Below are 27,982 nucleotides of genomic sequence, written 5' to 3'. Positions count from 1 at the left end.
GGAAAATATAAAATATTTTAATGAGATATGAAGAATTTTCTAGGTAAGACTTTATGTCATTTTCATGGTGTTTTACTTTTTTAAAATTATTGCTGCTATTGTTTTTTTTTTTCCTTGTTTAAAGTTTCCATTTTTTGTGAGACTTTTCCCTGTTTATTAAACAAAAGTAAGTAGTTTTTTAAAAACTCATTTTGGAAATGATTAACCATTTTTAAGTTGAATTAAGGCAGGAAGTTTTTTGATCTAAGGGGGGCTTACTTAGATAATTACTATTTTATTTATAAGATTTGACTTCATATATAGCCCGCTTTCTGAGCACAGCTCATAGTAAACCTATTAAAGTGGGATTGTAATGTAAATGCTATTTTTTGAAATTGAACTCAGTTTTTAATATAAGCACTAAACTGATTATGAAATCTATAGTTTGAAATGTGGTTAAAATATTTGCGTTTAAGTTGATCATTATTTCCATGTTTTTTGGAATATCTATTTTATTTTTACTTGAATAGTTCCTTTCTTCTTCACCTTAATGTTTCCCTTTATTAATTAGGAATTATAGGAGCATCTGGCTCCCATAGCCTTTATAATATGTTTCAGTGAGATTCTGAAATGTGATTTACTAAAGAAGAGCAAAATCACTCGGATTAGTGGCAGTTTGCAATTACTGACAAAGTTTTGTTGTAGTTTCTTATATTCTTTCTTATCTTTTTTTTTTAAGCATTCTGTGCTCTTTCCTGTGAAAATATTAGATATTTCAACCTAGCAATCTTATGCAAAATGGAAGTGAAACAGGAGGGGAAAAGCTGAGTCAAGAAAGAAAAGAGAAGGAAAAAACACTACTTGCTCAGCCCCTTCCACCACACTGTGCAGGGCCCTTCTCCGTATTACCTGCCTCATGCTCCACTTTACTTTTCAGAGTCTTCCTGTAGTGGGTTTTGTATTTTGTGTAAAGTTTGTATTTTTAATGAATTTGGGGGTGGGGGGGGGAGAGGCTGTAGATGGTTTATGGTACCATAGTGGAACTGGAACTTTGACTTGTTTTTTTAAGAAACCTCGATAGAATGTTTTTTTTAAGCATGGGGAAAAATATTTTGTCTTTCACCTTATAAAGCTAATGGCTTTCACGTATTTTTACTTAGATCTCAGAACATATTTTGAACACTTAACTGCATCCTAATTTTGCTTTGTCTCCATTAAAGAAGCATCTGGAAATGTGTTTTTTTCTTTTGGATCTTAGAGGTGGGTTTTCTCAACTTATTTCTTTCTGCATTATGTAGTATCCCTAGTAATTTGGTATCCTTATGATTTCTTATCAAAATAAATCTACTTTAAATATTTGAATTGTTAAGAAGCTGGTGTATGGCCCAGCAGAGAACTGCCAACCCACGTGCTAGTGCCTGGCTTCTTATCCTTATGTTGGGACTTGTTAGTGTGAAAGAACAAAGTGAAAGGCACTCTTTGTTGCCATGTTTTCTATAAAACTAACACTTTCAAAAGAATGTTTGGGGCTTCCCTGGTGGCGCAGTGGTTGAGAGTCCGCCTGCCGATGCAGGGGACACGGGTTTATGCCCCGGTCCGGGAAGATCCCACATGCCGCGGAGCGGCTGGGCCCGTGAGCCATGGCTGCTGAGCCTGCGCGTCTGGAGCCTGTGCTCCGCAACAGGAGAGGCCCCAACAGTGAGAGGCCCGCGTACTGCAAAAAAAAAAAAAACAAAAACAAAAGAATTTTTGTTCCTGGCAGTGTAAAACTTGGCACCTAGAAAATAAGAGGATCTTGACTCATAGATGTATAAGGACACTGTGAGTCCCTCTGGAGCTACTGAATTACTCTGTCATAGTAATTCTCCTAGTTCATTCATTTTTATTTTGTCCTCTTGGAATTTTTCCATAAAAGTTTTTTTTGTTTTGTTTTAACCTAATCATCAGGTCTCTTACTTCTGTGGGTGTGCAGTTTGAATTGAGTTTTTGTTTTTTGGGTTTTTTTTTTTTTTTTTTTTTATATATTGTTGGATGCTTGCTCAGAAAGTACTGTGGGATATTTGTGGGGGACATTTCCCTTAGGAAATTTATGTCACTGCGCTGTCTGTTCTTGTTTGACAGCTGTTCTGTCACTTCTAACTTTATTATTAATTCAAAAAGTTATAAAGCCATATGTGAGCAGCTGTTCACTATTTTCATCAGGACAAAATAAGAAGGCAAGGACCCAAGTATAATATTATCAGGAGTGATTTAGGTTAGATTGTAGGAATAATTTTCTGGCAGTTACGATATAGTGTAACTTATTTAAGAGAGTTATGGAATTAAAAATAATTTTAAAGAGCATAAAATAGTATTTGTTGAAAGATGAGAGGACTTGAAAGATGAAATACTGACTGAAGGTAGGATAGTGAACCAGCTAGTTTGTGAATTCCTGTTCTAGTTCTAGGATTTTATGATTTCATGCTGGCGCTTATTCTCTTACTGACTAATTTTCCCATGACTTTCTGTGCTTTAAGACTCTCCTATGCAATACTATTTTAAAGCCAATTTATATTTATTTTTATTAGGTATCTTAGCTATACAGAGACCCATCACTTATTTGGCATTCAGGTGCTAAATTAAAATGCAAAACTTGTTTGCCCTTATTTTAAGAAATGTAGGAATCAGACAAAAAGAAAAAGAATAGAAAAGTTATGGTAATTAAATATTGTTCATGAAACTACCAATGTAATGGCTTGATTGTCCTTTATCTTTTGTCATTAGTCCTTTAAAATATGACTATTCATTGTAATCATCTTTCAGACATTTAAATAAAATAATAATAATAATACCTACCAAGTATTTATTAGTTAACATGTGCCAGGCAAAGTGCAGTTAATGGAATATTTACTGTACTGTTAGATTCTCACAATAATCCTGAGAGCTTAGGTTTTATTGTCCCCTATTACAGATGAGAAAGAAGTTTAGAGAGATGAAGCAAATTGCCCAAAGTGATACAGTAACTAGTAATTTCGTACAAAAAAAATGTATGAAGTTTTTAAAGCGCAGAATATAGAATTGTGTATATATTATGATCTCAATGAAAACTCATGCACAGGCATTTGAAAGACTAGAAGGTACTACACCAAAATACTAAAAATCGTTACTTTTAGGTGTTGGGGAAATAGGTAATTCTTATATTGTCCTTTGTAATTTCTTATAGGCTGCACTTATATAATGGCTATCCTCACAGACATGTGAGGTGGGAATTGCTATTATTACTTTCATATTCTAACAGCTTGACGTAAGTCTTTCATGTATGCAACATTTTCCAAATCTCTGTCCTCACTATCTCACATATTTAAGAATATCTTAACCTATTTTATATTTTTTCAGTAGTTTTTGTATTAATTTGTGTGAAGACAGATATTTTATGTCTTTAGACAAAGACTGTGTTTTTAAAAATACTTTTCTTATTCCTCTTTCTAGATTAAAAATATTTGGAGATATTATTTCACTTACCTTTGTGTGCTTACAGTCTCTAAGACAAGTTGAGCACATAGAACACATTTCCCAAAGTTTACTGAATTTCTTTCCCTTGTAAATTCCAACCACGGTACAGTAATTGGAGACTAATTCCTTAATTTTCAAATATGTTTTTTTTCTCTTTTAATGTAACTTTCATTTACACAATTGCCCAAGTCTGAGTCTTGACTGTTACCCTTGATTTCATTTTCTTTTTTTACCGTCTCCTCTCCAAATCTCATTAATTATCAAAACTCATTGATTAGCCTTGTTTAATATAGTTTTTATCCTTTTTTGTTTTCTCCATAGCCCTACTGCTACTACAGTAGTGCAGATAACCACAGTCTCTTATAGGAATTACTGTAGAAGCCTCTCCTCTTCACCCTCCCAATTCTAATCCCCACTCTACTTTATAACCACAGTGGTCTTCCAGCAGTCTGATCATGTCATTTCCCTGATTAAATTGCTCTCCATTGCTCTCAGGATAAAGTCTAAATTTCTTGATGTTTTATGAGTCTTCAAGGTCTGATAGCTCCATATGCTGGCTAACCTCTTTTGTTTCTACTCCTCTTCTGGCTCTCTAAATTCTAGCCATACTGAATTACTTTTTTTTTTTTTTTAACATCTTTATTGGGGTATAATTGCTTTACAATGGTGTGTTAGTTTCTGCTTTATAACAAAGTGAATCAGTTATACATATACACACGTTCCCACGTCTCTTACCTCTTGCGTCTCCCTCCCTCCCACCCTCCCCATCCCACCCCTCCAGGCGGTCACAAAGCACCGAGCCGATATCCCTGTGCCATGCGGCTGCTTCCCACTAGCTATCTACCTTACGTTTGTTAGTGTATATATGTCCATGCCTCCCATTCGCCCTGTCACAGCTCACCCTTCCCCCTCCTCATATCCTCAAGTCCGTTCTCCAGTACGTCTGTGTCTTTATTCCTGTCTTACCCCTAGGTTCTTCATGCCATTTTTTTTCTTAAATTCCATATATATGTGTTAGCATACGGTATTTGTCTTTCTCTTTCTGACTTACTTCACTCTGTATGACAGACTCTGGGTCTGTCCACCTCATTACAAATAGCTCAATTTCGTTTCTTTTTATGGCTGAGTAATATTCCATTGTATATATGTGCCACATCTTCTTTATCCATTCATCCAACGATGGGCACTTAGGTTGTTTCCATCTCTGGGCTATTGTAAATAGAGCTGCAATGAATATTTTGGTACATGACTCTTTTTGAATTTTGGTTTTCTCAGGGTATATGCCCAGTAGTGAGATTGCTGGGTCATATGGTAGTTCTATTTGTAGTTTTTTAGGGAACCTCCATACTGTTCTCCATAGTGGCTGAACCAATTCACATTCCCACCAGCAGTGCAAGAGTGTTCCCTTTTCTCCACACCCTCTCCAGCATTTATTGCTTCTAGATTTTTTGATGATGGCCATTCTGACTGGTGTGAGATGATATCTCATTGTAGTTTTGATTTGCATTTTTCTAATGATTAATGATGTTGAGCATTCTTTCATGTGTGTTTGTTGGCAGTCTGTATATCTTCTTTGGAGAAATGTCTATTTAGGTCTTCTGCCCATTTTTGGATTGGGTTGTTTGTTTTTTTGTTATTGAGCTGCATGAGCTGCTTGTAAATTTTGGAGACTAATCCTTTGTCAGTTGCTTCATTTGCAAATATTTTCTCCCATTCTGAGGGTTGTCTTTTGGTCTTGTTTATGGTTTCCTTTGCTGTGCAAAAGCTTTGAAGTTTCATTAGGTCCCATTTGTTTATTTTTGTTTTTATTTCCATTTCTCTAGGAGGTGGGTCAAAAAGGATCTTGCTGTGATTTATGTCATAGAGTGTTCTGCCTATGTTTTCCTCTAAGGGTTTGATAGTTTCTGGCCTTACATTTAGGTCTTTAATACCTTTTGAGCTTCTGTTTGTGTATAGTGTTAGGGAGTGATCTAATCTCATACTTTTACATGTACCTGTCCAGTTTTCCCAGCACCACTTATTGAAGAGGTTGTCATTTCTCCACTGTACATTCCTGCCACCTTTATCAAAGATAAGGTGTCCATATGTGCGTGGGTTTATCTCTGGGCTTTCTATCCTGTTCCATTGATGTATCTTTCTGATTTTGTGCCAGTACCATACTGTCTTGATTACTGTAGCTTTGTAGTATAGTCTGAAGTCTGGGAACCTGATTCCTCCAGCTCCGTTTTTTGTTCTCAAGATTGCTTTGGCTATTCGGGGTCTTTTGTGTTTCCATACAAATTGTGAAATTTTTTGTTCTAGTTCTGTGAAAAATGCCAGTGGTAGTTTGATAGGGATTGCATTGAATCTATAGATTGCTTTGGGTAGTAGAGTCATTTTCACAATGTTGATTCTTCCAATCCAAGAACATGGTATATCTCTCCATCTATTTGTATCATCTTTAATTTCTTTCATCAGTGTCTTATAATTTTCTGCATACAGGTCTTTTGTCTCCTTAGGTAGGTTTATTCCTAGATATTTTATTTTTTTTGTTGCAATGGTAAATGGGAATGTTTTCTTGATTTCACTTTCAGATTTTTCATCATTAGTATATAGGCATGCCAGAGATTTCTGTGCATTAATTTTGTATCCTGCTACTTTACCAAATTCATTGATTAGCTCTAGTAGTTTTCTGGTAGCATCTTTAGGATTCTCTATATATAGTATCATGTCATATGCAAACAGTGACAGCTTTACTTGTTTTCCGATTTGGATTCCTTTTATTTCCTTTTCTTCTCTGATTGCTGTGGCTAAAACTTCCAAAACTATGTTGAATAATAGTGGTGAGAGTGGGCAACCTTGTCTTGTTCCTGATCTTAGTGGAAATGCTTTGTTTTTCACCATTGAGGATGATGTTGGCTGTGGGTTTGTCATATATGGCCTTTATTATGTTGAGGAAAGTTCCCTCTATGCCTACTTTCTGCAGGGTTTTTATCATAAATGGGTGTTGAATTTTGTCAAAAGCTTTCTCCGCATCTATTGAGATGATCATATGGTTTTTCTCCTTCAATTTGTTAATATGGTTTATCACACTGATAGATTTGCGTATATTGGAGAATCCTTGCATTCCTGGAATAAACCCCACTTGATTATGGTGTATGATCCTTTTAATGTGCTGTTGGATTCTGTTTGCTAGTATTTTGTTGAGGATTTTTGCATCTATTATGTTCATCAGTGATATTGGCCTGTAGTTTTCTTTCTTTGTGACATCCTTGTCTGGTTTTGGTATCAAGGTGATGGTGGCCTCGTAGAAGGAATTTGGGAGTGTTCCTCCCTCTGCTATATTTTGGAAGAGTTTGAGAAGGATAGTTGTTAGCTCTTCTCTAAATGTTTGATAAAATTCGCCTGTGAAGCCATCTGGTCCTGGGCTTTTGTTTGTTGGAAGATTTTTAATCACAGTTTCAATTTCAATGTTTGTGATTGGTCTGTTCATATCTTCTATTTCTTCCTGATTCAGTCCTGGCAGGTTGTGCATGTCTAAGAATTTGTCCATTTCTTCCAGATTGTCCATTTTATTGGCATAGAGTTGCTTGTAGTAATCTCTCATGATCTTTTGTATTTCTGCAGTGTCAGTTGTTACTTCTCCTTTTTCATGTCTAATTCTATTGATTTGAGTCTTCTCCCTTTTTTTCTTGATGAGTCTGGCTAATGGTTTATCAATTTTGTTTATCTTCTCGAAGCAGCTTTTAGTTTTATTGATCTTTGCTATTGTTTCCTTCATTTCTTTTTCATTTATTTCTGATCTGATTTTTATGATTTCTTTCCTTCTGCTAACTTCGGGGTTTTTTTGTTCTTCTTTCTGTAATTGCTTGAGGTGCAAGGTTAGGTTGTTTATTCGAGATGTTTCCTACTTCTTAAGGTGGGCTTGTATTGCTATAAACTTCCCTCTTAGAACTGCTTTTGCTGCATCCCATAGGTTTTGGGTCGTTGTGTCTCCATTGTCATTTGTTTCTAGGTATTTTTTAATTTCCTCTTTGATTTCTTCAGTGATCACTTTGTTATTAAGTAGTGTATTGTTTAGCCTCCATGTGTTTGTATTTTTTACAGATCTTTTCCTGTAATTGATATCTAGTCTCATGGTGTTGTGGTCGGAAAAGATACCTGATACAATTTCAATTTTCTTATATTTACCAAGGCTTGATTTGTGACCCAAGATATGATCTATCCTGGAGAATGTTCCATGAGCACTTGAGAAAAATGTGTATTCTGTTGTTTTTGGATGGAGTGTCCTATAAATATCAATTAAGTCCATCTTGTTTAATGTATCATTTAAAGTTTGTGTTTCCTTATTTATTTTCATTTTGGATGATCTGTCCATTGGTGAAAGTGGGGTGTTGAAGTCCCCTACTATGAATGTGTTACTGTCGATTTCCCCTTTTATGGCTGTTAGTATTTGCCTTATGTATTGAGGTGCTCCTATGTTGGGTGCATAAATACTTACAGTTGTTATATCTTCTTCTTGGATCGATCCCTTGATCATTATGTAGTGTCCTTCTTTGTCTCTTCTAATAGTCTTTATTTTAAAGTCTATTTTGTGTGATATGAGAATTGCTACTCCAGCTTTCTTTTGGTTTCCATTTGCATGGAATATCTTTTTCCATCCCCTTACTTTCAGTCTGTATGTGTCTCTAGGTCTGAAGTGGGTCTCTTGTAGACAGTATATATATGGGTCTTGTTTTTGTATCCATTCAGCCAATCTGTGTCTTTTGGTGGGAGCATTTAGTCCATTTACATTTAAGGTAATTATTGATATGTATGTTCCTATTCCCATTTTCTAAATTGTTTTGGGTTCGTTATTATAGGTCTTTTCCTTCCCTTGTGTTTCTTGTCTAGAGAAGTTCGTTTAGCATTTGTTGTAAAGCCTGTTTGGTGGTGCTGAACTCTCTCAGGTTTTGCTTGTCTGTAAAGGTTTTAATTTCTCCATCAAATCTGAATGAGACCCTTGCTGGGTAGAGTAATCTTGGTTGCAGGTTTTTCTCCTTCATCACTTTCAGTATGTCCTGCCAGCCCGTTCTGGCTTGCAGAGTTTCTGCTGAGAGATCAGCTGTTAACCTTATGGGAATTCCCTTGTGTGTTATTTTTCCCTTGCTGCTTTTAATATGCTTTCTTTGTATTTAATTTTTGACAGTTTGATTAATATGTGTCTTGGCGTATTTCTCCTTGGATTTATCCTGTATGGGACTCTCTGTGCTTCCTGGACTTGATTAACTATTTCCTTTCCCATATTAGGGAAGTTTTCAACTATCATCTCTTCAAATATTTTCTCAGTCCCTTTCTTTTTCTCTTCTTCTTCTGGAACCCCTATAATTCGAATGTTGGTGCGTTTAATGTTGTCCCAGAGGTCTCTGAGACTGTCCTCAGTTCTTTTCATTCTTTTTTCTTTATTCTGCTCTGCAGTAGTTATTTCCACTATTTTATCTTCCAGGTCACTTATCCATTCTTCTGCCTCATTTATTCTGCTATTGATCCCATCTAGAGTACTTTTAATTTCATTTATTGTGTTGTTCGTCGTTGCTTGTTTCATCTTTGTTTCTTCTGGGTTCTTGTTAAATGTTTCTTGCATTTTGTCCATTCTATTTCCAAGATTTTGGATCATCTTTACTATCATTATTCTGAATTCTTTTTCAGGTAGACTGCCTATTTCCTCTTCATTTGTTAGGTCTGGTGCATTTTTATCTTGCTCCTTCATCTGCTGTGTGTTTTTCTGTCTTCTCATTTTGGTTATCTTACTGTGTTTGGGGTCTCCTTTTTGCACGCTGCAGGTTCGTAGTTCCCGTTATTTTTGATGTCTGTCTCCAGTAGCTAAGGTTGGTTCAGTGGGTTGTGTAGGCTTCCTGGTGGAGGGTACTAGTGCCTGTGTTGTGGTGGTGAGGCTAGATCTTGTCTCTCTAGTGGGCAGGTCCACGTCTGGTGGTGTGTTTTGGGGTATCTGTGGACTTATTATGATTTTAGGCAGCCTCTCTGCTAATGGGTGGGGTTGTGTTCCTGTTTTGCTAGCTGTTTGGCATAGGTTGTCCAGCACTGTAGCTTGCTGGTCGTTGAGTGAAGCTGGGTGCTGGTGTTAAGATGGAGGTCTCTGGGAGATTTTCGCCGTTTGATATTATATGGAGCTGGGAGGTCTCTTGTTGACCAGTGTCCTGAAGTTGGCTCTCCCACCTCAGAGGCAGAGCCCTGACTCCTGGCTGGAGCAGCAAGAGCCTTTCATCCACATGGCTCAGAATAAAAGGGAGAGAAAGTAGAGAGAATTAGTAGAAGTAGGAAGAAAGAAAGAAAGAAAGAAAGAAAGGAGGGAAGGAAGGAAGGAAGAAAGAAAGAAGAAAAGAAGGAAAGAAAGGGAGGGAGGTAGGAAGGAAGGAAAGAAGGAGGAAAGGAAGGAAAAAAGGAAAGAAGATACAGTAAAATAAAATAAAGTATAATAAAGTTATTGAATTAAAAAATAATTATTTAGAAAAAAAGGGACGGATAGAGCCTTAGGACAAATGGTGGAAGCATAGCTATACAGACAAAATCATACACAGAAGCATACACCCTCTCAAAAAGAGGCAAAGGGGAAAAAATCATAAATCTTACTCTCAAAGTCCACCTCCTCAATTTGGGATGATTCCTTGTCTAAAGGAGAGAGGGAAGGAAGGAAGGAAGGGAGGAAGGGAGGGAGGGAGGAAGGAAGGAAGGAAGGAAGGAAGGAAGGAAGGAAGGAAGGAAAGGTATGTTTGAGTTATTAAAATTAAAATTAATTATTCAGAAAAAAATTAAAAAAAAAAAAGGACGGATAGAACCCTAGGACAAATGGTGGAAGCAAAACTATACAGACAAGATCTCACACAGAAGCATACACATACACACTCACAAAAAGAGGAAAAGGGGAAAAAATCATAGCCCTTGCCCTCGAAGCCCACGTTCTCAATATGGGATGACTCGTTGTCTATTCATGTATTCCACGGATGCAGCGTACATCAAGTTGATTGTGGAGCTTTAATCCGCTGCTTCTGAGGCTGCTGGGAGAGATTTCCCTTTCTCTTCTTTGTTCTCACAGCTCCAGGGGCTCAGCTTTGGATTTGGCCCTGCCTCTGCGTGTAGGTCACCTGAGGGCGTATGTTCTTCGCTCAGACAGGACGGGGTTAAAGGAGCCGCTGATTCGGGGGCTTTGGCGCACTCAGGCTGTGGGGGGAGGGAGGGGCACTGCGTGCGGGGCGGGCCTGCGGCGGCAGAGGCCGGCGTGACGTTGCACCAGCCTGAGGCGCGCCGTGCGTTTTCACTGGGAAGTTGTCCCTAGATCCCGGGAACCCGGCAGTGGCGGGCGGCCCAGGCTCCGCGGAAGAGGGCTGTGGATAGTGACCTGTGCTGGCACACAGACCCCTTGGTGGCGGCAGCAGCAGCCTTAACGTCTCCCGCCCGTCTCTGGGGTCCGCGCTTTTAGCCGCGGCTCGCGCCCGTCTCTGGGGTCCACGCTTTTAGCCGCGGCTCGCGCCAGTCTCTGGAGTTCCTTTAAGCAGCGCTCTTAAACCCCTCTCCTCGCGCACCAGGAAACAAAGAGGGAAGAAAAAGTCTCTTGCCTCTTCGGCAGGTCCACACTTTTCCCCGGACTCCCTCCCGGCTAGCCGTGGTGCACTAACCCCTTCAGGCTGTGTTTGAGCCGCCAATCCCTGTGCTCCCACCGAAGCCCGAGCCTCAGCTCTCAGCCCCGCCCGCCGTGGCGGGTGAGCAAGACAAGCCTCTCGGGCTGGTGAGTGCCGGTCGGCACCGATCCTCTATGCGGGAATCTCTCCGCTTTGCCCTCAGCACCCCTGTTCCTGAATTACTTTTATTTAGTTCTCCTAATGTATAATGCTTTTTTTTTTACCTTTGTCTTCTCCACGGCATTTGCTGTTACTTTCAGCTGACTAATTTCTGTGTTTATTAGATCCCACCTCATATGTCACTTCTGAAAAGCTTTTCCAGACCGTCCATTTAAACTCTGTGACTACCCTTTTAGCATATACCAGGCTTTATAGTAATTGCATAATTATGAAAGTATGCCTTTTTAAGGAAATATTCCATCAGGTCAAAAACTCAGTATGGACAGGAACTATTTTTTTCCCAGGAACCAGCATAGTATGAAATAGGCATTTAGTCAGTATTTAATAGATTGATAGATGTTTCTGAAGATGACTTTGCCTCAAATTTTCCTGAGAGTCTAGAGATGTTCTGACATAATGCCCTTAGTCTTAAACTTTTTATCTTTTACTCTCCTTTCCTATCACTGCTTGGGGGGATAAATACTTAACTGAAATATAAAGTGGAAAATATAAGTGCAGTAGAAGTAGAGGGGTATTAACTATCTTTCAAAAAGTTTAGTGATGAGAAAGGAGGAGGTATAATATTAGGTAGAAATAATATCAAAGTAAGGTTGTTTTGAAGGATGGGGAGAAAAAGGAAATATTTGTAGGCTGAGGAAAAAATATAGTGAAGAATATAATGAAAGCAGGAATAGAGAGACAGTTGGTGAAGCAAGAGCCCCGAAGGTCAGGAGATAGGAAGGGGATAGGATTGTTTCACTTTTCTGCTGGTTCTTACAGCCTTCAGGGCAATGGACCAACTCCTCAGTATAGACTACTAGTCCATGCAGTGGCATTGGTGTTTTGGCCTGTTCCATGTCCAGTGAACATTCAGTTTTCTGGTAAGAGCATCTTAATTTCTCTTGAGGAACACACCTTCTTCAGCTCCTGGTCCAGCTGACACTGTTTGCTACTATTCCCTGATCCCTAACTAAAGAGGTCATTTTTTATGATATGGACTTCCTTTTATTTTGGTGATTTCCATGTGTGTTCCATGTGAGTTTAATATCTTATATTAGGTTCTTTTAAATGACTGTTTTTAAAGATTTTTTAAAAGACTCATTAAAAACCAAACACACTCAAATGTATTAAATACCAAATTTTATCATATTGCCAGGTTTATTTAGTTTCATATATATCTGAGAAAAACATCCTCCTAGCCATTTATAGGCATATCATTGAATTTTGTTTTAAATGCTATTAATTAGGAAGGATATAGTTATGTACTAATCTTGAAAATTTTATCTGTATGTGTGCTTATTAAATTAGCTTAACTAAATATTCTGCTATAGTACTCAAGGTATAACTCAAACATGCTCCAAGGTATGGAATAGCTGTTTCTCATGGAACATGTTCTCCAACAGAGCATGCTGTTCTCATTGTATAAGTATAATAGTTGCATAGTAACAACTGAATAGGCATCATGCAGCATCATAACAATAACATAGTGTAATTTTAGTTCTTATAAGTTGCTTCCCTGACTTGTGTATCTATGATAGTTATAAATACAGCTTTTATCCATTTTATATATATATATATACACACACACACACACATACTGTCCCTCTATGTATGCATGTATGCATGTGTATGCCTGTATGTGTATGCATGTATGTGTGTATTGTGGGTATGTATATATGCCACTCTTAAAAGGCATAAAAATAAACTCTACTGATTGAATTAAACCACTATCCAGTAACCTCATTGCCAGATCTACTGACCATTTCTTTTTAATTCTTTCTACTTTCTGATCTATTAATTTTTAATAGTTGTTGACTACCCTCCTTAAAAATTTCTTCCCAGAATGTTTATTTTCATGAGAGGTATGCTAAAGTATTTAGAAGTGTCATACCTGCAGCCTACTTTAAAGGTTCAACAGAAAATTTAAAAATTGATAGTGTCTGGCCTTACATTTAGGTCTTTAATCCATTTTGAGTTTATTTTTGTGTATGGTGTTAGGGAGTGTTCTAATTTCATTCTTTTACATGTAGCTCTCCAGTTTTCCCAGCACCACTTATCGAAGAGACTGTCTTTTCTCCATTGTATATTCTTGCCTCCTTTATCAAAAATAAGGTGACCATATGTGCATGGGTTTATCTCTGGGCTTTCTGTCCTGTTATATTGATCTGTATTTCTGTTTTTGTGCCAGTACCATACTATCTTGATTACTGTAGCTTTGTAGTATAGTCTCAAGTCTGGGAGCTTGATTCCTCCAGCTCTGTTTTTCTTTCTCAAGATTCCTTTGGCTATTCGGGGTGTTTGTTGTTTCCATACAAATTGTGAAATTTTTTGTTTTAGTTCTGTGAAAAATGCCATTGGTAGTTTGATAGGGATTGCATTCAATCTGTAGATTGCTTTGGGTAGTATAGTCATTTTCACAATGTTGATTCTTCCAATACAAGAACATGATTTATCTCTCCATCTGTTTGTATTATCTTTAATTTCTTTTATCAGTGTCTTATAGTTTTCTGCATACAGGTCTTTTGTCTCCTTAGGTAGGTTTATTCCTAGGTATCCAAAAATGGGCAGAAGACCTAAATAGACATTTCTCCAAAGAAGATATACAGATTGCCAACAAACACATGAAAGGATGCTCAGCATCACTAATCATTAGAGAAATGCAAATCAAAACTACAATGAGATATCACCTCACATCAGTCAGAATGGCCATCATTAAAAAATCTACAAACAGGGCTTCCCTGGTGGCACAGTGGTTGAGAGTCTGCCTGCCGATGCAGGGGACACAGGTTCGCACCCTGGTCCTGGAAGATCCCACATGCCACGGAGCGGCTGGGCCCGTGAGCCATGGCCGCTGAGCCTGTGCATCCGGAGCCTGTGCTCTGCAACGGGAGAGGCCACAACAGTGAGAGGCCCGCAAAAGAAAAAGAAAAAAATGCTGGAGAGGGTGTGGAGAAAAGGGAACCCCCTTTTTATGGGCCTCTCACTGGCCTCTATCTGACATTGTCCCTATTTTCACATTTCTGGATCTCATCCATGCTTCAAGAGTTGGCTTTCAGATTTGCCTTCCAGCTGGGAATAATCTTTTCTTCCTGGGATGTCCCAAAGTCTTTTTCTCTTTCTTTGTTATTGTGGTTAGTATGCTTTCCATTGTACTATAGTTATTTATGTGCATGTTACTGGTAGTTGTTAAGTTCTTTAAAGTCTGGATTTATGTCTTATCTATTTCCTGTGTACACTATATGGTACGTATTTCTCAATGAATATTTATTAAGTAAATATCTAAAGAGCTATCTTGTTTGGGGGGCCTTTTGGGGGGAACAAAATTTTGAGGGTTCTTTATTAATATACCAAAGGCAGAAAAGATTACATGTTCCATAAGGACCTACAGAAGTATATTTAAAAGTAATTTTGCTAAAAAAGAAATACAAGAACTTAGATATATAGATGAGACCTTGGAGCACTGATTCAAAGCATTTTCAAACAGATGAAAGCTAGTTTTTACAGCCACGTAGAATAGAATATAGACTTATCAGAATGTTCAGTCGTTGAACCAGTTACTTATACAAGTCTTGGCAAACAAACATTTTGTTTTTCTTTAGTATTTCTATAATACGCAGCTCACATTTTATAAACTCCTAATTTACTTCTTGATGCTGTTGAAATTATATTTAGGAGATTATTGATTCTTAAATAGTTCTGTTTCCCTTCTTGCATATATATATTTTAAAATTTTTATTATTTGCTTGTTTGTTTTGCAGGTATCCTGGTCAGATATAGGAGGACTGGGAAATATCAAACTGAAGCTGAAACAGGCTGTGGAATGGCCCTTGAAACATCCAGAGTCTTTCACCCAAATGGGTATTCAGCCACCTAAAGGAGTTCTTTTGTATGGGCCTCCTGGATGCTCTAAAACAATGATTGCAAAGGCTTTGGCCAATGAGAGTGGGCTGAATTTCCTAGCTGTAAAGGTAGGGTGTTAAATTTTTTAACTGCTACTCTGTCTTCTAGGCACCCCCGTCCAATCCTCTGATTCCTACCCTTAGGAGAGCATAAAAGGCCATCTTAAGGAGTAGTTGATTTTTATTTGAGATTGATGGCAATATAATATAGGGAGATGGGAGATAAATTAGTGCCTATAATCAGCAAATCATGGTTTAGTTTCTTGATTCTCAATATTTCTTACATGTGTAATAGAAACCAGTTTTCTTTAGTTTCTACATTTTAAAATTGTACTAATCACTTTTGTTTAACCAAGACTTAATTATAAATTTGATTGAATTTAATAAATTTAATATTTACAAACATAATATTTTAAAAGAAATCAAATACCTTATATGGTACAAATCATTTTATTTTTAATATTCATTATTTATTTGGCTGCATCGGGTCTCAGTTGCAGCACACGGGCTCTTTGTTGCAGCACGTGGACTTCTCTAGTTGTGGCACACGGGCTCCAGAGCGCATGGGCTCAGTAGTTGTGGCATGCGGGCTCTCTAGTTGCGGCACATGGGCTGTAGAGAGCACGGACTTAGTTGCCCTGCGGCATGTGGGATCTTAGTTCCCCAACTAGGGATCAAACCTGTGTCCCCTGCATTGGAAGGCGGATTCTTAACCACTGGACCACCTGGGAAGTCCCCGAAAATAAATTTTTTAAAAACACTTTCCCAGTCAGAAGATATATATACATTATTTATATTCTGAAACACACACATGCATATTTTATTTGTTTACTGCCCTGCCCTATTACTTGGGATAGATTATCTTACCTGATATGTAGTTTTGCATTTACTGTAGGACTATATATTAATTTTGTTATTAACTTCTGTATAACATGATAATATATCCATTTACTAAATATATATATATATTTTAGTATACATGTATATGTATATATAAAACCTTAAATCCATTTCTGTAGACTTTATCGCAAAAATACATATTTAAATATGTTAACTATCAAAGTCATTTCAGAAAAGGTACATGATAATTTATTTTGATGTTGTCAGGGAATTTTTTTTGTAATAAAGTATGTTCTTTTAATCTTAAAACATTGAAATCATTGGCAGGTTGAATGTATAAAACCTATTTCAGAGTGTCAGCCTTTTACTTTACTGTTGACCCTTGAACAACGTGGGTTTGAACTGTGTGGTTCCACTTATACATGGATTTTTTTTCTATAGTAAAACTATAGTATTACATTATCCGAGGTGGATTGAATCTGCGGATATGGGGAAACTGTGTAAATGGAGGGCCGACTATAAGTTACACTAAGTTATACTTAGATCTTTGACTGCATGGAGGGTCAGAGCTCCTCACCCCCGCATTTTTCAAGGATTAGCTATACTTAAATTTTTTGTGGAATGATATTTAGATGTATTTAGGCTATTTGCTTTTTAAGAATCAGTATCTTCACAATCACTAGTGTTTGCCTGTTTTTTATTATCTTGTAGAAGACATAGGATAGGGATTTGGGGAGGGGACCATTGTCACTGTGATTAGTTACGCTGAATCATTACCATAGTTTTAAAGGTTGCAGTTTTAAATGTTGGAGTAATGAGTGATTTTGAAATTTCCAGAGACATCTTGATTTCTCTTTGGTCCTTGTCCTCTTGTCTTGTGGTAGTGGAAATGGTCATTTTACTGGCATTTCCTACTCTTTTTTTTCTGTCATCTCCATTTTTCTGTGCCTGCCTTCCACAGTGTATATTCATAATTGAATTTTTCCTGTCTACTGGAAATCTAAAACTTATTTAATGAGGATTTAGCTCACAGTTATTTACACTTGAATGTCAAGGAAGAAAGAGCACATATATTTCCTTACAAATTAGTATCTCACTCTTTTGTGATCCAGGTGCTTACCAGGACTGCTTTCTGGCCTATCCTAGGATTACTTAGAAATATATTTATTGCTGCTTTTGCATATGAAACCTTTCATAACTTTACAGTTTCACTTTTGTCTTTTTTCATGATGAGAAAATGAGGAAGACTCTTTTTTCATGTAAAATAACCAACTATGTGTTAATTTATATGCACCTTTCATTAACTATTTAATTCTTTTAGGTCACACACAAAAGATAAGTGATGTTAAGAAATTTTCTTAATAAATTGAGTTTGTACTTGCTTAGGGATTATTACATATCCTATTTACTAATTTTTATTTAATGTGGACTTTTATTCATTATACAATTTAGTGTACTTTGACAGTATTATTCAATTTTTGAATCTGGGTGGAGGATATATTAAGTGAACAATGGGTGTTCATTTACTATTCTTTCAACTTTTCCTATGTGTTTATAAATTACAAAAGAAAAAGTTGGGAACACAAAAAATATTTGCTTTTTTATGCATTTTCATTGGTCCTTTCATCTTGGTCTGATTAATGCTTATGAGAAGAGTTAAAATAGCTATATCATACCATTTATGTATGAGGATATCAAGTCAAAGAAGTTAGGAATTCATATTGTATTCTTTCAAGTTTTATTTTCCTACAAAGAAAAAGTTATCTTTTGTTTCCAACATAGATAATTGTTTTCTATGGGATTTAAGTGTTATAATTAAATTTGAACTTTTTGAGATAACAAATCTCAAACATTTTGAAAGTGATCCGAAAAAAATAGGTAGACTCTGGTTTTGAGAAACACAAGTGTTCTGGATGTATTGAAAGAATAAACTCCCTAACACTTTTTGCAATGGTGATTACCTTTAATTCCAAAGATAAAGAATTTTAAAGTTTAAACATTTCTTTCTCTGAGTTTATGAAAGAACCCTTTATCTTCCCCTGTGCATCTTTTCTAAACAGTGATTACAAGATTTATATTCTACTCAGAGTTAAGACTTCACCTTGGCTTGTGTGGGCTCTTAATAGCCTTTGGCATCTGTGTGTGTTTTTGTGCAGACTGTAGCACTTGACATACGGTTAAGTTTAGTTTGCCATCTGGGTCAATTACGTCAAAATATTTTCCAGTTGAAATTTCCTCTCTGCTTCTCGCTTGCTTTTTGTCTGGAGTGCTACAATAGATTAATTACCCTTGAATGGCTGGGCTGCTTTACTTTATGAAGAACTGTTACTGATTCTGGAAGAAGGGTGATTAGGCCTCTGACAGGGATTTTCAGCAAGTCCTTTATTAGCTGTATTGGTGAGTACAAGGATGTAATGAACTTAGTATATCCTTAACTTTTGGGGGAAACTTTTTCTGACACTTGTCCCAGAGAGGAATTGTGCAAAATACATCCCATTTTCAGGAAAAACCTGTATTTTACTGAAAGCAGTGCACAATTCAAAGTAATTACTATTGTTCGTTTAACTAGATTCCCTACTATTCTGTTACCAAAAGTACAAGATAATTTGAACTTTGTAGGTTCCAAGTTCATCTTCAAACTTTAAAAAAAAAAAATTAGGCTAGTCTATAAATCACAGAGCTTTTATTTTGCAGATATTGCCTGGAAAACTGCACAGATACCTCTTTTACATACTGAATGCTTTAAGGTTAGTTTCTAGGATTACAAATAAGGATAGTGATGTTTAAGAAGGTGAAGTGACTTTTCCAAGTCAAAGTGGTGGTAATGGAACTGAAATTTGATCTCAGGACTTTCTGACTCCAGAGTCTAAGCACTAAACCCCACTGTATTATACAGTCTTCCATTTTCCTTTTTTTTTTTTTTTTAATAAAACTAGTGCCCAGTGCTTTTTTTCATTAATTACACCAACTTACTTGAGAAGGTAGTTCAGGCAGTTTCTATGGGGCAGGTTCAGAGATGTGGAAAGATGTTTCTGAGACCTAGTTTAAAAAATAATTTTGTTTCTCTCAGACAAAGAAAACTGAGGAAAATAGCATGGCTTTGGAGCGGAAGTTGATTGAGTTAATAAGAAAGGGTAAACTCTGCCAAAGAAACAGGAACCTGATGAGCTAAATGGAAGTGTAGGGAAAAAGACTAGTGGTTGAATAATGTGAAGCTTGAAATTTACCTATTACTATATAATTTGTGCCCTTGAGATTGAGTGTGTTACATTGAAAAGAGCATTAAGCTAGGATTCAGATAGCTTTGGTTTGATTTCTAACACTAGCACTTTTTAGCTCTGTAACCTTAAATGCGTTCTCTAAGACTTAGTTTTTTCATCTCTATAGGCCTTTTGAGAGGATTATATTTAAATCGTAAGTGAAGAAGTTTTAGAGGGCATAACTACTTAACTCTTAAGTGTGGGCTGCATATAGTTATGACTTCCTTACAAGAGGGTTCCTTATGGAAAGGAGGGAGGGGCAGAGTTACTTGGTAGTGGAGAAACCTACCTCAGCCAGGTTATCATGGTTAACACCAATTGGTCATGTTGTTAGTATGTACCCGTCCGTGCATGATGCGATGAGAATGGTCCTTTCTTCCCAAGGTCTTCCTCCCAAACACTCATAATCCATGTCTACCCGTGAGAAAAACATCAGGCAAACCCAAATTGAAGGACGTTCTGTAAAGTACCTAACCAGTACTCCTGAAACTGTCAAGGTCATCAAAAATAAGGAAAGTCTCAGAAACTGTCACAGCCAAGAGGAGCCCAAGGAGAGGACAGCTAAATATACTGTTGTGGTTTCCTGGATGAGATCCTAAAAGGACATTAGGTAGAAACTAAGAAAACCTGAATAAACTGTGGACTTCAGTTAATAATAATGTATCAATATTGGTTCATTGTGACAAATGTATCACACTATATTAATATATGATAAGAATAGGGGAAACTGAGCGTGTGTTGGGGTAGGGATGAGTATATGGGAACTCTTGGTACTGTATGCTCAGTTCTTCTGTAAACCTTAAACTTTACCAAAACAAAAAAGTCTGTTAATTAAATAAGAGTTCCAAGGTCAGTATCAGGGCATACATATTATGTCTGGATTCAGTGAATGTAACTGAAGTTGAAAAGGCCAGCTCAGGACGTCCCTGGCAGTCCAGTGGTTAAGACTCCATCTTCCACTGCAGGGGGCACAGGTTCATCCCTGTTTGGGGAAGTTCTGCATGCCACGCAGTGTGGCCAAAAAAAAAGGCCAGCTCAAGTGTTCTGTCCTGTGCTGTACATGGTGAGTGGATTGCAGGGAAGGAGCAGAATCACAGGGAGACTGTCGGTTCCTTGGGTGAGGGCTTTGGAGAAGACCTTTCCTATTCATCACCCCTCTGTTCATGTTCCACAAGATAGTGGAAAGTGACTGAGAAGAGCCCTGAGAGGAAGTCGGCTAGAGAAAGTGGGTTTGAGGCTTCCCTGAGCTTGCCTGTTTTACTGCAGTTCTCAGTTGAAGCCTATAAAGGTGTGTTGGTTCTGGCCCCAGGCCCCAACATTATAAAGAATACTTTCTTTTAGAGTTTTAGTTATTTTTTCTTTCACCTGGGTACAGCTTCTAATTTAGAGTCTCACTAGGAACTATGTCCAGTTTCATGCCTTTTGTGGACCCTAACTCTTTATTCTCCTTCCACAAGTTTATTGCTATTTGGGCTCATCTGGAGTCTGAAACCTTTTGAGTTTCTGTTTAATTTCCATTAGGGTTTTTTTTTTTTTCAACTTAAAAAAATCTTGATGTCTCCAAATAGTGTTGTCTTATGTGCCCCATACTCTTAAGTTGACAGTTATTAGCATCCATGTTAAATAAAGACATATAGTTAGTTTTATCAATGTTTGAATGGCTATTAGAGAATAACTAATAATTATGTATTTTTCTTAGGACAAATAGAATAGTTACTGTGCCATGGTCAGTATCACAAAGTTATGTAGAAGTTAGATTGAATTTACTTAAATTTTGTGCACCATATAAGCTGACATGTTAAATTTGAGACATCATATATTAAAACTGTATATGTTAATAAATTTTTTTTTGAGTTGGGCTTGTATCAGATTAATGTCTTGACATGAAAGTATTCTATAACACGTGGCTAAAAGTAAAAAATGACAATATATATAACAAATAATAACAAAACCTTTAGTATTTGGAATCTAAGACCTAGAGAAATTTAGAAGGAAAAGAATGCTTTTACATTTCCAAGAAGTTTACTTAATAATAGAGCATTTTGTTGTTGTGTCAGTTCAATTTTTATTTGTGGATTTCAGCTGAGAGAGATTAGTTATTTTTTCCTTCTTTTAAATCTCTTTTGAATGAAATTTAATTGGGATTGAAATAAATATTACAGTTTCATGTCTGTAACACTAAAAATATTTGTAAATGTTTTAGTATTGCAACAATAACTCAAATATGTATTAAGCACCTTCTGTATGTCTGGCACTGTACATGGTAAACAAAGTGCATTAGATGGTCTCCTTGGTATCTACCAACTCATGATTCAGTAAGAAAGACATTTGACTAAGCAAGTGTTATAATGAAATGGATAGCATTTAGAATCTTGATTAATTGTATGTGAGAAATGAGAAAGAAGTCAAAGGTGATTAAAATTTTTACTTTTAATGACTGGCAGATGGAAATACCCCAACTCTAGGAAGAGTTAGCATGTGAGGAGGAAAAGTAGGTTGGAGGTGGGAGAGCAGATACCAGACTGGGATTTAGATACGTGGAGTTTGAAATGCCTTTAGAGCAATATGGCAGAAATGTCCAAAAGGGTGTTGAATATGAGTTTGTAGCTCAAGAGAAAGGTTATTTCTAGAGATTAAAACATGGAAGTTGAGACCTCGTGTTTAAGATTGTGCACAGTAGTCAGTAAAGGGGATTGAGAGTCATGAGAGTGGTCACTAATATAAGGGATTTTTCTGGGGGGTGTGCACAAGTGCACTTTATAGCTAGCTTAACTGTAGTCAGCTTGGTGCCCACAGTGTAAGTTCTGAAGAAATGTGTCATTTTCTTTTCTTGAATAAATGAATTGTGGGGAAGGTTTGTATTATACTTTTTGAGAAAACAGCTTGAATTCTATTTCCTTCTCTGCCAGACCCTCTCACTTTTTAGGGGTTTTTACTTGCCCACGGCATTTCTTGCCTAGTACTTAATGCCTGTTTTCAAACTCTTTGAAGTGCTTTCCCAAAATGGCCTTCTCTGTGTGCTGATGCTGTACTTTTTATTAATTTTCAAGATCCTTTACTCACATTGCATATATATAGTTCTATCTCATGTGACTTTGGGTTTTTATGAGCTTATTCCATAACATTTAACCATAGTTAACGCTTGGGTTAACTTGCCTTCCCTAGACATTCGGGAACTTATACAACCTTGATTTGAATTGTAATAGCCAAAAGCAACAGGCAGGTGTCAGACACATTTAAAAAGCCCTTGAGAAGACTGGAAAAAACCCAGTAGTGATTAAAGGGGCCAAATTGCAAGAGCATGAGGTATAAATATTGTACTTAAATTTGTGACTGATATGGTGTAAAATACTGAAACACAGTAAAAAATAAGTCAGGTTTAGTTTTCACTAGATTTAACAGAACAGTTGGACAGATTTTTACATGTTTTTATGTTATTTTTGTTGTTTTATAAACTTGAACACTTGAAATCTTGGTCATGGAAAAATTAAAAATAACATTACCCCAAAACAAGCCAATTTATGGTACTTAACTTACTTTTGGTGGTTTCCTTGGTCACGCTTATCAATGAAGCACTTACCTAGGCAGGCGAAATGTGGCAGGACTAACATAACATAGTTATTTTGGTAAGTAAAATTAGAAGAGAAATAACCTTATCAGCTTTCATCAACCTTATCCATTCTAGGGATTCATGTATTATTTTTTAAAAGAGTTAAATAACTTAAGAGCAAATGTGGGATTCATAGACCATACTATATGTACCTAACCCTTATAATTAGATATGAATGGTCTCTTGTCTATGATGGTTATCAACAAAAATCCTTATTTTCAAATTAACCCATGCTAACAGCCATTTATTGACAGTTAGAATTTGCCCTTGCCACTTGATCTTTTCCCACAAATACCTTTGAATTTGAATTGCTGGTACCATGTACAATCTTAAGTGGACATTTCCTTTTTTTTTGGAACTTGGAAAACAGAGGACATCATAGTTTTTAGAAAAAGTAGTCTGGGAACTCAAATCCTGTATTCTTGTCATCATTTCTGTCATTTAACTTTTCTGGGACTTCTGGCATTTCACTTAACTTCTTTGGGCTTTGTTTTGCTCAGGTTTTAAGTGAGATGGGTTAGAGTAAGTGATTCTCCTAAAGCCCTTCCACGAATAACATTCTATGAGTAGCTCACATAATGCTTATATTCTAATCTGTTGTTTATCTTTTTTGCCTGTTGGTGGCTAATCTATTCACCTCAGAGGAGTGTTGTAAGCAGTAAGGGGATAATACATATCAAGCGTTTAGCAAGATTTCATAAAATTAGCTGATGCTAGTTGCTGTTTTCCTCTGTTTTTAAGAATTGGATTATATTTGACCTCAAATAGAACAAAAAAGTATAGCAGCACAGCTTATGATCCCGTAAGTTTTCTGTTAGTGTTAGAATAAGATGTAGTAAATATCTTTGAAAGTGATTTTAATCTTTTGCAACTTGTACCAGAATACAGTGATTTTGGGCAATTTGAACTTCAAACTCAAAATAACCTTTCTTGGGGATGATATTGCCTAGACTTCATATGGAATTCTGGATTTATGTAACATATCAGTTCAGCTACTGGGGTTGCATTTTTAAGCCAGTCATCCAGGTAGGATTCCTCAGCATGCAGTTCTGTACAAAATCACATGTTCTCTAGAGGCCTTACAGTACTTTTCATTACTGCTATGACTTGTTAGCAATACTTGACTTGAATTATTTTCTTCACAGCCCTAACTTCTTAGGTTAGATTTTCAAATCTGTTTGATATTTTTTTTTCTTTTGTTTTGTTTTTGGAGAAAAAGCACTGTTTGTTATCCGCAGGTTTTTCTATACGTAGCCCACCTCTACGTAGTAGTGGAATGGCCCTTCATTGTTTAAAGCTGTAGGCCATATTTTCCCATTTTCAACACAATATTGTCGGTTTGCCTATACATCAGATTTTTAAAACATGTTAATCTTTCTGTTGTCTTTAGCAGCGTATTGTGTTCTTAGATCATGAAATGATCATAACCTTGTACTTTCCAACATCGATATTCAAGTCATCTTTTTTAGAGTCAGCTCTATGGAGAACAGTAATCATTTTTCCGGATTCTATAACCGCTTTCCTTCAGTTAAGCCAGATAGTTAGAAGGCAGTATATATGTATTAAGTATATTGCCTGCTTAAGGAAATGTCTTCCCTGGCTTACTATTTTTATGTTACACCATTGAATTTTTTTTTTTTTTTTTTTGCGGTACGCGGGCCTCTCACTGCTGTGGCCTCTCCCGTTGCGGAGCACAGGCTCCGGACGCGCAGGCTCAGCGGCCATGGCTCACGGGCCCAGCCGCTCCGCGGCATGTGGGATCTTCCCGGACCGGGGCACGAACCCGTGTCCCCTGCATCGGCAGACGGACTCTCAACCACTGCGCCACCAGGGAAGCCCTACACCATTGACTTTTATGGAGAGTTGCTAGAACAGTAACAGTAATACAGAGTTTGCATGATAATAAAGTAACAGTGACACCAGCAGTTTCCTTTCTGATTATTATTAGGTCACCCTTGCCTAAGTAGTCACTCTAAACTGAATGAAATTCTGCATAAAATTTTCTTATCCCTTCCTCACTCCCCCCGCAACCCCTCCCCAACAAAAATCCATTCTCCTGATTATCTAAAGCTTCTTTTATTGAATGGGCCCGAATTGTTTTGTTGTTTACTTTCTTAACTCTTTGTTCATAGTCCCTTTTGGGTAAAAGTATAATTTATATTATATATTATAAATGGGCAGACCTTGTTTTGCCCTGTAGTGCAGGGCTCTAAAAATGGTCATGCAAGATGAAACCATGCAAAATGATCTTAATACCCAATGGGGAAAATTACAACTGTTCCATGACCTTTGAAAATTTGGCAAAACATTAGGAGCTCTCTACTCTTGGTTGTAAGTGTACAAGGCAGTGGATTTTGGCTGTATAATAACTTTCTTGCTGGTCTTCTTGCTGGCAAACTGTCTCTGTAGTCCAGCCCTTCATATTTTATAAGGACACTACAATTTATTTACCCATTTTTATGTTAATGAATTTTTAGATTTAATTAATGTTTAGATTCCAGGTTTAATTTTTTTGTTGCTGTAAAGAATGCTTCACTAATATTCTTGTACATATCTACTTGTGTGTATGTACAAGAGTTTCTCTAGGGTATACATACCTAGAAATAGAAGTTTGTCATTGAGCATGAACAACTTAAACATTACTAGCTATTTTAAAATTGCTTTTTTTTTTAACGGTCATTGATTTTTTTCATTAATATTTTAATCAATTCTCTCAGTGTTCTTTTTTGTTTCTTTGTTTGTTTTTTTGCGGTATGCGGGCCTCTCACTGTTGTGGCCTCTCCCGTTGCGGAGCACAGGCTCCGGACGCGCAGGCTCAGCGGCCATGGCTCACGGGCCCAGCCGCTCTGCGGCATGTGGGATCTTCCTGGACAGGGGCATGAACCCTTGTCCCCTGCATCGGCAGGCGGACTCTCAACCACTGCGCCACCAGGGAAGCCCTCTCTCAATGTTTTGAAGTCCAGGTTTTTCACTCAGCAATTGTGTCATTGATATTTTTGGTGACTTTTGATCTCATTGGCAGAAATGAACTATTTCAAATTGTATGAGATTAATCTAGATCAGCAGTCAGCAAACTGCAGTTTTGGGGCCAAATCCAGCTTACAGTTTATTTTAATTTAGCCCTCTGGTTAAGAATGAACTTTACATTTCCAATGGGATGTTTAAAAGAAGAAGAATATGTGACACAGGATGTATGAGTCCCAGAGTGCCTGAAATATTTACTCTCTGGCCCTTTACATTTTATCTTCCTCAATCCCACAATACTTGGGAAAATGCCTCCAGGTTTATTTATCTTACTGATAGTTGTGAGTATAAATTTTGTGTTTTTGTTGTATAGTCTAACCTGTGTCTAAAACCAAACTTGTAAAATTGGTTTGGTATTAAGCTGTTGCTATTTCTTTATCCTTTAAAAAGTGAGAATGTTGTGTCTCGGCATTACTAATGTTTCATTGTTTGTCTTTATTCAAGTTAAAGCTATTTGGGATTGTATTATTTAAGAAATTAAGATAATTAAATCATTGGTGATGAGGTCACTCTGTAGTTATCTTTGGGGAGTTAGCTTCAAAACAGTTCTGTTGTGTAAATATGATTGCTTGGAGACAGTTTAAGTATCGATGTACAAACAGTTGACATATTAATTGTAAATAATATTTAGTCATCAAAAGCACTGTCCAAAGCAAGTTTTCTTAATAACTTTGTTTGCTTACAGATAATTTATGCATTCCTTGGTTGTTGGTAAATTTCAGTCAGATGTAGGAGTACCTTTAAATGTTAGTTATGCTTTTCATGCATCTGCCCCCTAATTAGCCTCAAATATTAATTTTTTTACAGTATGTATAATTTATTACTCTGAAATAATTTTGAAAAGATTATTTTTAAAGAAAATAGGAAAACACACATAAGAAATAGATGAGAGTTTTCTTTTGGGGGGAGAGGGGAACATAATTAACCTTGTTAATGTTATATAAAACTTACTAATGCATCAACTTAGATTACTCAGAAAATCAGGCAGAAAGGTAAAATTGCCCCTCTCATTACTTAAGGATTTCTGTATTTATGCTATCAGATAACTCAGCTGAACATGATGAATGGCAGTATCTTTGGAGCAGCTGGATTTTGTCAGCCTGAACTCTGAGTTATTCTTACTATCCTTTTCTTACTCTTATCCTTGACTGTTCTACCCTGATCCCCATATGTTCTAATCTATTTACTCGTTACCATATTATAAAATTTCAATATTTTTGAAGCACCATTGTAGAGGTAGTATAAAAAATATTAAAAGATTATCTTCCTTTCCTCAGGCGTGTTTGTAATTTGAAAGACTTTTTTATGCCCGTAATTTTTGTTCATTTATCCCATCTGTTCTTTTTTTTCCCCCTTTTCCTGCCTTCTTTTGGATTAGTCGAGTATATTTTGGTATTCTAGTTTATCTCCCCTATTTTCTTGATAGCTAAACCTCTTGGTTTTTCTTTTTAAAAAAATACTTGCTCTAGGATTTATAGTATACACACTTAATTTACAATTTACCTTCAAATAATACTATACCACTTTATGTATAAGATTCTTAAAGCAATTTGCATACCTTTGGATGGAGAATTTAGAAACTAAGTTCTGAGTGTTACCTCATGGTGAGCCCCCCTCTGTGGGGAAGGTCTCCGTACCCCTCTTGATCTCTGACATCTCATGCTAGGTGGCTGCCACCACAAACCCCTGCACTGATGTCCCCTCGCCCTTCTGTGCTGTCCCGTCTCTACCACCCCATGGCTCCCAAACTCTACACTGTCTTTTCTCTGTCCCTTGTGGTGTTGCCCTTCTCACCCTACACCTAGTTATTCCCAGCATGTTGCCCTGAAACCTTTTTTGTCCATGTGCTTCCAGAAACTCTCTTTCCATGTTCTATCTGACCGTTTCCTTTATGTTAGCTTCTAGTTTTCTATCCTAGTTTATTAACTCCCTCCTTCCATTCTAAATGACCTGACATAGTTGTGATCTCATTGCTGTTCAGGATTATTCCTTGATTCCTTTACCTGGAAGGAATCTTTGTTTTATTTTTGCTTCTCTTCGTGGCATTCTCTATATAGTTGTGAT

General features: G+C 36.8%; 1 protein-coding gene across 2 annotated transcripts in view; it reads left to right on the top strand.

The window, feature by feature from the left end:
* The window catches only part of AFG2A (AAA ATPase AFG2A), a 334,297-nt gene that overhangs the window by 64,941 nt on the left and 241,374 nt on the right, over positions 1–27,982 (top strand). For both annotated transcript variants that reach the window (XM_022596439.3, XM_022596442.3), the window contains exon 11: positions 15,044–15,253. In XM_022596439.3, the coding sequence (XP_022452147.2) occupies positions 15,044–15,253 (210 nt within the window). The remainder of the gene's footprint in view (positions 1–15,043; positions 15,254–27,982) is intronic.

Source organism: Delphinapterus leucas, chromosome 5 (genome assembly GCF_059928025.1).
Source record: "Delphinapterus leucas isolate spDelLeu-1000000601 "Yukka" chromosome 5, BTC_Dleu_Yukka2, whole genome shotgun sequence".
Taxonomy (NCBI): domain Eukaryota; kingdom Metazoa; phylum Chordata; class Mammalia; order Artiodactyla; family Monodontidae; genus Delphinapterus; species Delphinapterus leucas.
This window is presented reverse-complemented; position numbering and strand designations above follow the sequence as displayed.